The 12,573-nt window shown below is 48.6% G+C and overlaps 1 protein-coding gene across 1 annotated transcript in view; it reads left to right on the forward strand.

The window, feature by feature from the left end:
* Positions 1-1,960: 1,960 nt before the first annotated feature.
* Positions 1,961-12,573, forward strand: part of LOC108228900 (disks large homolog 1) — a gene marked incomplete at its 5' end in the record, with an annotated part of 19,530 nt that continues 8,917 nt past the window's right edge. Inside the window, 8 exon segments of the mRNA XM_037977580.1 lie at positions 1,961-2,107; positions 9,448-9,543; positions 10,033-10,086; positions 10,880-10,930; positions 11,318-11,442; positions 11,616-11,785; positions 11,871-12,007; positions 12,097-12,241. Coding sequence (XP_037833508.1) covers positions 1,961-2,107; positions 9,448-9,543; positions 10,033-10,086; positions 10,880-10,930; positions 11,318-11,442; positions 11,616-11,785; positions 11,871-12,007; positions 12,097-12,241 — 925 coding nt within the window.

Genomic DNA, 12,573 nt, shown 5'->3' on the forward strand with positions numbered 1-12,573 from the left:
AGACGAGGAACAATAATCCTCTTCTCCGTCTGCTTCCTGTCAGCTGGGTCTGTTCCTTCAGAGCTGCTGGTCTCTGATTGGTTGGTTTGGGTTTGCTTTGCTCTTTCTGTTGCTGCTCCTCTGAGAGAAACAGGTGCATCATGGGAAATGTAGGAAGGCTAGAGTTAAAAACTGAACGTCACTGAGCCCAAAACCTAAAACGTTTTAAATGATTTCATATTCAGCCATAACTGCGGTCATGGATGGATAAAATAATTATTAACTGATGTAAACCTGAACCTACGGTAGTCTGGGTCAGGATTCTCTAAGAAGTTTGGATCTAAATACTTTTATTTTAAAACCAGTTCTTTACAGAAAACAGAAGTAGGTCAATGAAAGGAAAAGCATCTTTGGAAAGATGAATTTTTATATCTGATGGTGGATTAAAGTTCGGATCTCGAGCTCGGCAGTGAGTCCAACAAACCGATGAGCCGAGGCGCTTCAGGACCAGCTGCTGTTGGTTTACCGCCCCGGTGTGGTGGCTCTGTGTCACGTTGCTCCTCGTTCTGTCTGCCTCTGGATCAGGCTGATCGTTGTTCTTCCAGATGTTACAGCTGCTGATGTTCCTGTTAGCCTTCCTCAGATCCATCCGCTCCTCAGGAACCTTTTATTAATAAGTTATCTGCTGGAAGCCAAACCTGCTCAGGTGATCGGCTCCTCGGGTCTTTGTCAGTCAGGTGGTCTCTGTTCAATCCCATCATCTTCGTCCTGTCCTCCTCCTCCTCCTCCATCTGTCTCCCTTCTCCTCCTTCTGTTTCTGTCTCCTCCTCTCCTTCAACCTGAACCTCCGTCTGTAATAACTGAACCTCTTTTCTCCGTGAAGTTTCTGTCTGATGGACAGACCCAAACCAGCAGGTTCTTCTTCAGGGAACTCCTTCACGACTCCTTTATTCTCCTTCAGAGCAGACAGACCTGAGTGATGGTGGACAGACGTCCAATCACCTGCTGAGTCCTGGTTTAGATGAAACTCTGGGCCACAATCCGAATAAATCTAATAAAATAACTTTTAACAACAGAATGACCTGACCTCCATCCAGAACCTCAGTGATAATTCTGATGAAGTTGGACGTTGTGTAAAATGGAAATAAAAACAGAAATAAATGATTCACAAATTTCATAAACCCAGATCTGATGGCAGCAACTCGTCTGTTTCCAGATGTTTCCCTCTGGAAACATCTGGAAACATCTGGAGATGTTTCGTCCCATTCTGTCCCATTCTGTCTGTTCTAATGCACCCCCATACCATCAGAGAGGCAGGCTGACCTCAGAACAGTTCTCCTCTTTGGTCCAGAGGAGACACATCTGTCCACATCTGGCTTCTTCTTTGCCTGATAGAGCTTTAAGCAGCACGGTGAACTGTGTTTACAGACAGAACAGAACCAGAACCAGCCTTGACCTTTGACCTCAGGGGTTTCTACCCTCTGCCCATCTTCAGCCTCTAACAGCTCGTCGTACCTCAGTCCTCTTCCTGACCTGCTGAGGATTAATCTTATTAGTTATAAGATGTTTTTACAACTTCTTACAGATGTTGTTGCCATCAAATTCAAATCGATCTTACGTTTTCCTAAAAAAAAACCTTTGATGTTTCCTTTGTTCCACTGTGAATAAAATATGGGTTTTTGAAGTTTGCATTCATCTACACCTCAGTAATGAGGTAGTTTTAAACTAAAATAAAACGTTAGCGTCTGCTGAAGGGGCTGTCAGCTGATCCTGTCCTCCTGTCCTGACTCTGAGCTCACCTGCTGCAGCTCCGTCCAGGTGGAGCACGTTCACGTTCTGTCTGCTCAGAGGAGGTCAACCCGTGGGTTTGAGTCTGTTCATCAGAGAGTCCGTCTGTAAACCTGCTTCTCTCCTGCTGTTCCTTTGTGCTTTTTGACCCCTGCGGGACGCCGTATCCCCCCCCCCCTCCTGTATCCTGTAGGTAGCATCTCTGGAGTGCATCTTTGATGGTTCTTCGTTAGGACTCCTCCACTCGGAGCTCCCCTCCCCTACGCCCTCCACTCTCTACCCCCACGGAGAGGACAGCCCCCTCCCCTCCTGTTCGTCCAACCCTTACCCCCCGATCCAGGTAAAGCCTTCATGTCCACGGTCTGAGGACAGGAAGTCCTCCTCCTGTGGGAACAGAAACGATGAAGGTTCTTTCAGATGTTCTTCCTCCGGTAGTTGGATTCATTCAGGTTCTTACAGAGAGACAGGGTTTGTGTTGTTCAACATGTCTTCTCTCAGTGCTGGTTGTCGGGGTCGGAGGTCGTCTGTCTCCTGGTTGTTGGTTGGTTGGTTTTCACCCTCGGTGCAGCGTTAGCGTGGAATCATCACGTTTCCTCCGTCCTGACGTCAGCCGTAACGCTCCATTATTATCCTTTCTTCATCTCTCTGCCTCGCCGCCGCTCTCTGCGGCGCCTGGCAACGCCAACCGAGAAAATCCAGCGGCTAGAAGATGGAGGAGGAGGAGCGGGTTCGACCTGCAGAGGACAGATTTACTGAGGCTGTCAGAAGCAGGACGTGAGGGGGGGTTGGGAGTAAACGTGATCTCCTGCTCGCCTCCAAATTTAGCATCGAGACAAAAGAGTCTGTCGTCTCTGAAGCTTCTCCTTCATCGTCCTGTCTCCAAACTCCTCATCTTCAGCCTCAGGAAGGACGGGACAGGACGGCTTCTGAAAATCCAAACTTCCTGGTTCTGTGCAGCTCGATGCAGAAACAGCTGCAAAAATAAACTCAGTTTTATTAATATCTTCAGGTTTTACCTCAACATCTTTAAAAAAGGCTAAAAATCTTTAATCTCAGTTTCTGTTTAAAGACAAAAAAACATTTTCATCTCTTTCATCACATTTAGATTTTTTCTGGTCGATTTATTCTTGTGCAGAAAATCGTTTGGATTTATTTCTTTGTTAATTAATAGTAAAAGACAGAAATAATCTTTAAGAAGCTTCTGTGGATAAAATAAAACCCTTAAAAAATAAAAACAAAATCATTTCTATTAGGCAATAGAAAAAGTTTATTTTTTTATAAAACCGTTTTTTCAGCTCATTTTGTTTTCAGTTGAAATTCTTATTTTGGTGTGGTGGGCGTGGCCAAACCAGGCTGCTGGACCAATCAGAGCAGAGCTTTTAGGAGGTGGAGCTTCTGTTTTACAGGACAGGTGTGAATCTGGAAGAAACTCGCAGCTAAAAATAATCGTTTATTTTTATAATTTCCTACATTTTTTAGGATCGATTTTATTTTCTCACCAGCATCAATTAAAACAGACCTTCACAATAAGAGCCCATTTAAAGCTCATTAAATTAGCTTATCGTGGGTTTATAGGCCCGGTTCTCCCGACCCACGATCAGAACTGAAGAAGCCTTTCGGGTCAGAGAAGTCCGGGTTCTGTAGAACCTCTCAGGTCGTTCTGAGGAAATGAGTATTTCCTTATAGGGCTGTTAATCCTGATCCACACGTCAGAGTGTTTTAGAATCGTTCTCAGGTTAAAATCAACCAGAAAATAAATTAAAATACGATTAAATATTTAAATTTACTCAAAGACAAAAAGTTCTGTGTAAAGAACTATGAGCAGAAATAAACAGATTTTATTCCACTGAAACTGGTTATTTTTAAAAAATCTGCCTTCACAGACTTAATAATAACTTAATAATAATAACTGCAGCTTCATTGGAAAATGAAGCTGCAGTAGTAGCTGCTACAGCTAGCTGACAGTAGCCAGTATTTTAGGTTGTTTATTGGCTGAATTCTCTTCTGTCTTATTTATGGTTATTGTTAAATGTGTTTAATCACGTGGAGCAGTTATTGTTGGATAAACCTTCGGCGTCGGTATCGGCCGTAGAATCAGTCGACGTGGAATCTGCGAGGTTCGTTATCTCTGCCTCCTAACGAGGAGCAGTCGTGACTCCTCCTCCTCTGATGTCCGAGCTGTCAATCACAGCCCTGATTACTCAGCGTTTTCCTGACGACTTTTCCCCATCCGTTTGTTTGTTTTGGACGGGGACTGAAGTGGGACAAAGGTCAGCTGGTCCCAGCCGTCAGTGGGCTGACAGGAGGAGGAGGAGGAGGAGGAGGAGGAAGGAGGTGCGTGATGTTTTCAGACTGCGGAGAGATCAGAGGACGTCAGCCCTGCAGTCTGTTGTTGCCGTTCGCCTCAGACAGATGGAGGCTGCTCCGTCTCCAAGCTCCTCCTGAAGCGGCAGCACCTCCTCCCGCTGCTCCGCCGCAGCCTCCCTGTTTGTGTCTGAGAGGAGGAAGAGGAGGGGGGGGCAGAAGGTGGAGTGAAGCCCCCCTCCCATCGTCTGCTCTCCAGCCAGCAGCACCTCTGCCACCCAGCAGCCTGCAGCAGGAGCGGGAGGAGGCGCAGAGGAGGCGACAGCAGCAGCCGCGGCACGAAGCAGCAGCAGGATGCTGAACTCGGTGTGGTACGCCAAGAAGATGGGCCGCCGCATCATGGGCACCCTGAGGAGGACCAAACGGCTCCACCGCCGCCTGCTGGTAGGTCCCCCTCCTCCCACCTCCCTCAGAGAGGCGAGGAGGTGCTGCGTGTTGTTGTTGGATCCAAAGGCTGCTGCTGCGTCATGTGGCGGATCAGGACTCGGCCCGGTTCTGTGTGTGTCGGTACCTTTTAAACACACAACCTTCCAGATTCTTCCGCAGCTGAGCGAGGAGCGGGCCGGCGGTCCGTCGCAGCTCCGTGCTCCATGTCAGGAACTCACATGCCTTCCCGCCGTTGCCTAGCAACCTCCGGGCTCCTGACACGCCGCGCTCCTGCAGCATCGCCGCGTTTAACCGCTTCCATCACGCATGAACACGAGCGAGCACACGCTGCTGCTGACGAGCCTCAGGTCTGCTGTGTTTTTATACCCGAGCTGGTCCTGGTCCCTTCAGCTGTCTCTCCTGAGAACTTCCTCCTGGTGGTATTTGTCCTCACAGGTCACAGAGTTTGACGTGTTTTCCTTTTAGATTTTACAGCCTGGTGTTGGTGAACGCTTGAATCTGTCCTCCAAAGATCTCGTCTTTAAACTTCATGAGCTGCTCCCTTTCTGCAGCTGAACTCACGTGCAGATGAATCTCCCTCCCCTCCTTCCTGAGGGTCATTAAGGTCTTTGTTTGCCCAATTCAGGCAGTTCAAAGCTTGGGACTCCAGTTTTAAACAAACTGCTTGGATGGGCAGCTGAACGTCTTCAGCTGCAGAACAGAAGTCCAGTTTAAGGTGAACCGATCCTCTTCCGACCCTCAGAGTTAAAGAATGTTAGAAACTGTTCATTTGTTTGTTCTGGGCTCAACATTAAAGCATGGAGCTCAGTTCTGGTGCGTCTTGGTTCTGACCCAGCTGGTTGGTCCAGGCTGGAGTCTGAGCTTCAACTGCAGAGTCCTCCATTGTTGTTGTTGTTGTTGTGGGTTCCATCCATCCATCCATCCATCCATCCATCCATTTCTGATTTAATCTGCTGGAGTCCACTTCAGGCAGATCTGGACCAGGTGGTTTTTAGACCTGGCTCAGAGGAGTCCGAATACATTCCTCAGGCTCCAGATTTGACAGAAACTGGATAAAAATTGTCGGCTTTGTGACTTTTCTCCTCCTGATGCTGTTTGCCAGCTAGTTTCCATCAGTCGCAGCTCGGTGGAGACCATCCTGGATGATGAGGTCCTGCTGACTGCTCTTTATAATCCTCCGGACTGGGACGATTAGGCTTTATGACCCTCAGAGTCCTGAGAACACTTTGATTCAAAGACATCTTTAGTCTCCTCTGAACCAGAACTGGAACCACTTTAGTGACGGTCTTGTAAAGACTTCATGAAGTTTGAGGATGGCATCTTCATCTTGAGCAGCAGAACCAGGATCTTTGAGTTTTAGATGTTTCTGTTGGAACTTCCTGAACCAGACATTAATCAGTTCCATTCCTGTGGAGTGGACCGGTTCTAGTTGGACCTGCTGATTGATTTAGGTGTCAAACCAAACGTTGGGTTCTTGGCAGCAGGTTTGCTGTTGCAGGTGATGTTTGGATCTTCTGAGAACCGGTCCAACCATTCAGATCAGGTTGTCTGCAGACAGAATTTATCCTCTTCCTTCTTTGGTTTCAGACATGAGATCAGTTTTACTGAACCTGAAAATCAACAGGTTCTCAGTTAAACTGCTTCACGGCTCCTCCGCTGTTTGGGTTTTAACCTTTCATTAAACCCGGATCGTGTGGTGGAGACCTCCACCTGCAGGTGGCGCCACTGAAACAAAGAGATGAAGCTCAGCCGCAGAAATTTACACCCTGCCATAAGTTCAACTCAGATTTCTGTGTGTTGAATCCTGCAGGTTTGTTGGGTTTGATTTAATGATGAAAACATTTTAAGATGAATGTTTACGACTGAGAGTTCTGTCCAACATGGCACCTGTTTCTGAGGCTTATTGTAGTTTTAATAAATAATCTTTAGGTTTGTTAAAAATCCCCATCTGTCAGCAAAGAGTGGATAAATTATTGTAAAAGCAGAATGAAGGTCGCTGCTGACAGAAATATAAAAATATAAAAAGGTTCCTGCATCTTATTTTAGCATCTTAACAAAGATTCACAGCAGAATAAAATCTGTTAAAACATCAAAGTTTCTGCTGGTTTTTAATATTTAAAGATAGTTTTAGATTGAAGTTTCATTATGTTGGACCTGAAAGAAGAGCAGGAAGACATGTCCAACGTTTTACTTCCTGTGAGCGATCAGCAGCTGGTTTTATTTGCTGTGAAAGAAGCAAAGAAATGTTTTTATTTCTCTGTTGAGCTCCAGATAAGAGTTTTTTCTTCTCATAAATCAGGAGAAACAGTAAATTTGCTCAGACTGAAACATCAGGCCTTCTGTAGATGCTCATATTAGGTGAATAAATAATTAAAGAATAAATCCCCCCCTCTGGCACCGAGGCTGAGAAGTTTCTGACCCCCCCTCAGGACGGGTTTTATTATCTGTAAGATTTTATTTTGAAGGATTCTCAGATGATTCTGCAGCTTCCTGTCTGCGTCATGCGTGTGGTTGGGCTGGTATCGATTGTTCATGCCACTCCCCCCCCCGTGCCTGACTGAAGCTGGTGAACTGCAGCCCGATCAGAGGGGGGGTCGCAGGATGAAGAGGAGTGTCTCTGTGTTTCTGGACCACTGGGATCAAACGGACCCGTCCAGACCTGAAGGAACCATCGTCAGCTCTTCATCCCTCCTCCTCCTCCTCAGCCAATCAGGAAGATGACCGCACATTACCCCTGGCAGGAGTTCACCTCCAAGGCCATCAACGGCGGTGAGAAGACTCCGCCGCCGCTCGACGCCAGCCTGCACCCTCTGCTGCGGTCGGGCCGCCCGCCGGGCCAGGCGCCTCTGTCCTCCTTCACCTCCTTCACCTCCTGCACCTCCTGCTCCTCCTGCACCATGCCGGCCTCCTTCCGAGCTCGCAGCCGCTTCCTGAACCTCCGCGACAGCGTCAAGAAAAGCCCCACCAAGAGCACGGCTAAAGCTGTCGGCGGCAGGAAGGAGACGCCCTGGGCGCCGCTCGCTTTCTGTCAGGTACCTCAGCTGGCAGCGGTGGGTTGTTGACCTCTGACCTCTGTCTGTCAGACACGTGTTTGTGACTTCCTGTCTGTGTGTTGCTCTGCGGCAGCGGCTTCATGAAGGAAGCAGTTTGATAATCGTTTCATGGAAGGACGTCTGCGTGGAGCAGATGGTTGAATGTTTGGGATCAAACTTCCTGTCCGCCTCAGAGATCCTGGATGTAACGGGAGCGCAGTAATTAGGCCCCGCCGTCAGCAGCCTTTCAGAAGTAGGACTATCGGATCGATGCAGTCAATGTTCCCGGCTAATTTTAGAGCCTGTCGGTTTTCCATGAGCTCCGGGTTCTGCAGCAGAACCTGCAGCTCCACCACGTCCTGCTGTACCAGAGCGGACACGTTTCTGCTCAGGTCTCCATCTGTTAGCTCCTGAAGAGAAATACAGAAATATTGTTGCCGGGTGTATTTTTGGAAAGGTTAAACTCTGAAACACCTGCAGCTATTTCTGTAAAATCGTTTCTTCTTTAAAAAAAAGTCCAACTTTGATCACAGTTTTCTGAAAAAGTTATTTTTATTTTCATCCCTTTTTAATCCAGCTGGGATCAGATCTGAACTTCAGAGATGATTGTTGTTGTTTCGTTTTGCTCGTCTTCCTGTTCTCCTCAGCCTCACACAGCTGGTTCTGATCCATGATTCTGGACCGGTTCTGTTCTGGGTCCTGCTGTAGAACCGGTCCAGAACTGAACCACGTTCTACAGCAGGAAGTCGTGTCTTTAAACACAAAAACAGCTGAAAAAATGACATTTTCTGCTAAGATGCAGCGAGAGCTAAAATCTGCCGAAGAAGCTGAAACTGAGTTAAAAGCAGCAATAGTAGCTAAAATCAGCTAAAAGATAAATGTAGCTAAAGGACGCAGTAGCTAAAGGATGCACTAGCTAAAGGATACAGTAGCTAAAGGATGCAGCAGCTAAAGGATGCAGTAGCTAAAAGTAGCTAAAGGATAAATGTAGCTGAAGGATGCAGTAGCTAAAGGATGCAGTTGCTAAAAGTAGCTAAAGGATAAATGTAGCTAAAGGATGCAGCAGCTAAAGGATACAGCAGCTAAAGGATGCAGTAGCTAAAGGATGCAGCAGCTAAAGGATAAATGTAGCTAAAGGATAAATGTAGCCTAAGAAGACAAACAGGCAGCAGCTGAAACAGATTTGAAACAGGAAAATGTTTCTGAAGGAACCGAAGCGTTCTCCATGTGTTTGTAAATAAAGTTACATATTTTAAAAAGTATAAAAGTTACAACAAACCAAAGTCACAGCAGCTAAACGAGCCGAATGTTCTGATCTATAAACAGCTAAAAAACTAAGTCTGTAGAGTTAATTAGACTGAGAAAACAAACAGGAGTACCCCAATCTGGGTCTGGATCAGAACCGTTGGTCCGGCTGTTAGTTTCCTTTAACCTTTGACCTTTGACCTCTGTGAGCTTCCTGTCAGAAGTAACGCTCAGATTCAAACCTCTGCTGCTTTTCAGCGATGACAAAAAGAACATCCACCCCCCGCTGAGGCCGTTCCCGAAGGATTTACACACAAACACACACACACCCCGACACACACACACACACACCCATACACACACCCCGACACACACACACACCCCGACAGGTCAGGCTGCATGGCGTTAATCCTCAGAGCAGCAGATGGGTCAGTTTGACACATCAGGCTCGTTCAGATGTGTCAGAAAATCTGTCAATCACACATCCTCCTCCTGTGATTGGTCGGTTTCTCTGTCCCTGTGCAGTCAGACTCCGCCGACCCACAGCCAGAGCAGCCGCTCCTGTCAGCCGACACCCTCATCCTCCTGCTGCTCATCTGACCTGCTCTGTGTTTCTCTTCTGACCTTTGACCCTCAACATGCTATTGTTCAGCAGGCCGAGGCTGCCCCGCCCTCCTCTCCCATAATCCCTGTGATCCCCATCTCGCCAATCCCAGCCGAGACCACCGTCATCCCTCCAACGTCACAGGTCCTTTTTATTTTTCTGCACTTCTCTTTCTGTCCTCCATCCATCCATCCATCCATCCATCCATCCATCATCCATCCATCCATCCATCCATCCAGAGGTTTATCTCCGGGTGTGCTGGCTGCTCGTCTCTCTGCCGTCCAGCTGTGGCTCTGATGAACTGAAGCAGATTAGAGATAAAAACTCAGAATGCAGAAATGTCACACTTCCCCCATCCGACACTAAAGAGCCCATCTGGCTGGCGCCGGTCAGAGACGGAGCGAGCAGAGAGGAGGCGAGCGTCCCGTCCTGCAGAGACCCGTTAGCTTTACCTGCGGCTTCATGCTTCAGAACTGCATCTTCTGCAGCGTGAAGAGCGATGACGTACGTACGGCTCTCTGGCTCGGCTCACAGCGCTCGGCTCGTGTTGGCAGGGTGGAGCTCAGGTCTCCTGGGTGGTGTTGATGGTGTTTACAGTCGGGATGTTTGTTCATGTCTGCTTTTTGTCCTCAGGCCAATCCTCCGCCTGTGGTGGTCAACACGGACAGCCTGGACACGCCTCCATACGTGAGTTTCTCTGTTTTACTCTGTTCATCCCGTCGGATCAGGGACTAAAACAAGCCCAAACCATCACCCTACCTCTGCCGAGTCTGTTAGTTTTTCTCCAAACGTGGCGCAGTGCATGATGGGTAAACATCAACGGTCCTGTTTGGGTCTTGTGGTTCTTTCAGATCAAACTGCTGCGGTTGTCCCGTCGTGAACTTTGACCTTGGGTTCCTACGCGGTCTTACGCAGTTTGAAAAGTTCTGAATTAGACTTTTTAAAAAAGAAACCTCGGTGATTCCAGTCTGGATTCCTTAAAGCGTTTCCTTCAAACAGGTCAAAGAAACGAGTCGAGCTGAAAGTAAAGATGATCGTTTTGGTCGATAATGTAATATCCACGATTGTTGAAATGTTTTTTATTTTTATCTATAGAACATCGAATCTCCTCGAACATGAAGTTTTCCTGTTAAATAAAAAACAGATTAATTCAGATTAGACCGCTGGATGAAATAAAAATCAGCAACTGATGGCAGAAAGGGTTAAAAAAGGGCGAAATTTTACCCTGTGTAGGAACCCTGTTAACCTTTGACCTTTGACCTGCTAACCGAGGCCTGTAGAGGCTGAGATGGAGCTCACTGCACGGTCTGACCTTCAGGGTGAAGATCAGCAGCTGTAGAACAACGGGCTCCAGATGACCTTTGACCCTTCTCTGGGGTCATTGCTGATGTCTTTCCGCCCTGGCGTTGTGTTAACGCCCTGCTGCAGCTCCGTCAGTAAATCTGGGGGCAGAGTCAGATTGTGTGGTTTGTGTCTGCAGGTGAACGGCACGGAGGCGGATTATGAGTACGAGGAGATCACGCTGGAGAGGGTAAGAAGACGAGTTAAAGTTCAGGAAATTTTCTTTTAATCCTAAACTCGGCTGAACGGCCTTTTCTGTTCCCATAATTCAGCTGTGATCCTCAGAGCCAGATGTGATCCAGATGTGATCCAGATGAGGCTCTGTTAGCAGCATTTTATCTGAACTGAAGCTGAAGGAACAACAACGCTGTTTGTTTGTTTCCATCAGTCACAAACGAGCAGCGTTGGTCGGACTCTTCACTGCTGAAACCGTTCAGATGTTTATTTCAAAATAAAACTTGCTTTTATTGTGAAACCTCTGCAGGAAGTTGAACCGACGCTTAGATTAAAAACAGATGAGATTTTAATAGATTCTGTTGTTTCCCGCCACGTTCGTTGCCACGGTAACGGTCTCCAGGGGAACTCGGGTCTGGGCTTCAGCATCGCCGGCGGGACGGACAACCCCCACATCGGAGAAGACCCCAGCATCTTCATCACCAAGGTCATACCTGGAGGAGCCGCCGCCCAGGACGGCCGGCTGAGGTGAGGCTGAGGCGCGCACGTGCACGTGCACACACAGACACCCACACACCCACACACACAGGTGGGGATGATCTCAGGCTTCATGTTGGAAGGAAAGTGATCGGAGTTTTAACTCCAGTTTGGACACGTCTCATGATGTTTTGTAGATTTATCAGCCGCTCGATGTGTTTCAGGGTCAACGACGTCATCCTGAGAGTAAACGAGGTGGACGTCCGGGACGTGACCCACAGCCGAGCCGTGGAGGCACTGAAGGAGGCGGGCTCTCTGGTCCGGCTCTACATCCGCAGGAGGAAACCCGTCTCAGAGAAGGTGATGGAGATCAAGCTGGTGAAAGGACCCAAAGGTAAGCTGTTCTGGTTCTGTTGCCTGCTGTGATGTCACTAACATGGCCGCCGGGTCACGTCTCACCGTGTTCTGGTTCCTCTCAGGTCTGGGCTTCAGCATCGCAGGCGGAGTCGGGAACCAGCACATCCCGGGAGACAACAGCATCTACGTGACGAAGATCATCGAAGGCGGAGCTGCACAGAAAGACGGGAAGCTGCAGATCGGAGACAAGCTCCTGGCTGTAAGTCCTCTGTCCGTGACCTTTGACCTTTGACCTTTGACCCGAGGCTCTCCGGTCAGTCAGCAGCTCCGTGTGGTGTCTGTGTTCAGGTGAACAGCGTCTGTCTGGAGGAGGTGACCCACGAACACGCCGTCACTGCCTTGAAAAACACTCCTGACGTGGTTTACTTGAAAGTGGCAAAACCCAACAGTGTCTTCATGAACGAGAGCTTCGCTCCGCCGGACCTCACCAACTGTGAGTGACGGGTTCCTTCTTCTTCTGCAGCACCAGAACATCAGCAGCAGAACATCAGAACATGAGCAGCAGGTTCAGCAGAGGAGGGACGGGGGACATATTGGACACAGGATGTTAAACATTTAGCTGCCAGGGAGGAGGACCGGGGAGGACCGGGGAGGACCGGGGAGGACCAGGGAGGACCGGGAGGACCAGGGAGGACCGGGGAGGACCGGGGAGGACCGGGGAGGACCAGGGAGGACCGGGGAGGACCAGGGAGGACCGGGAGGACCGGGGAGGACCATGGAGGACCGGGGAGGACCAGGGAGGACCGGGGAGGACCGGGGAGGACC

Source organism: Kryptolebias marmoratus, linkage group LG9 (assembly GCF_001649575.2).
Source record: "Kryptolebias marmoratus isolate JLee-2015 linkage group LG9, ASM164957v2, whole genome shotgun sequence".
In the NCBI taxonomy this organism is placed as follows: domain Eukaryota; kingdom Metazoa; phylum Chordata; class Actinopteri; order Cyprinodontiformes; family Rivulidae; genus Kryptolebias; species Kryptolebias marmoratus.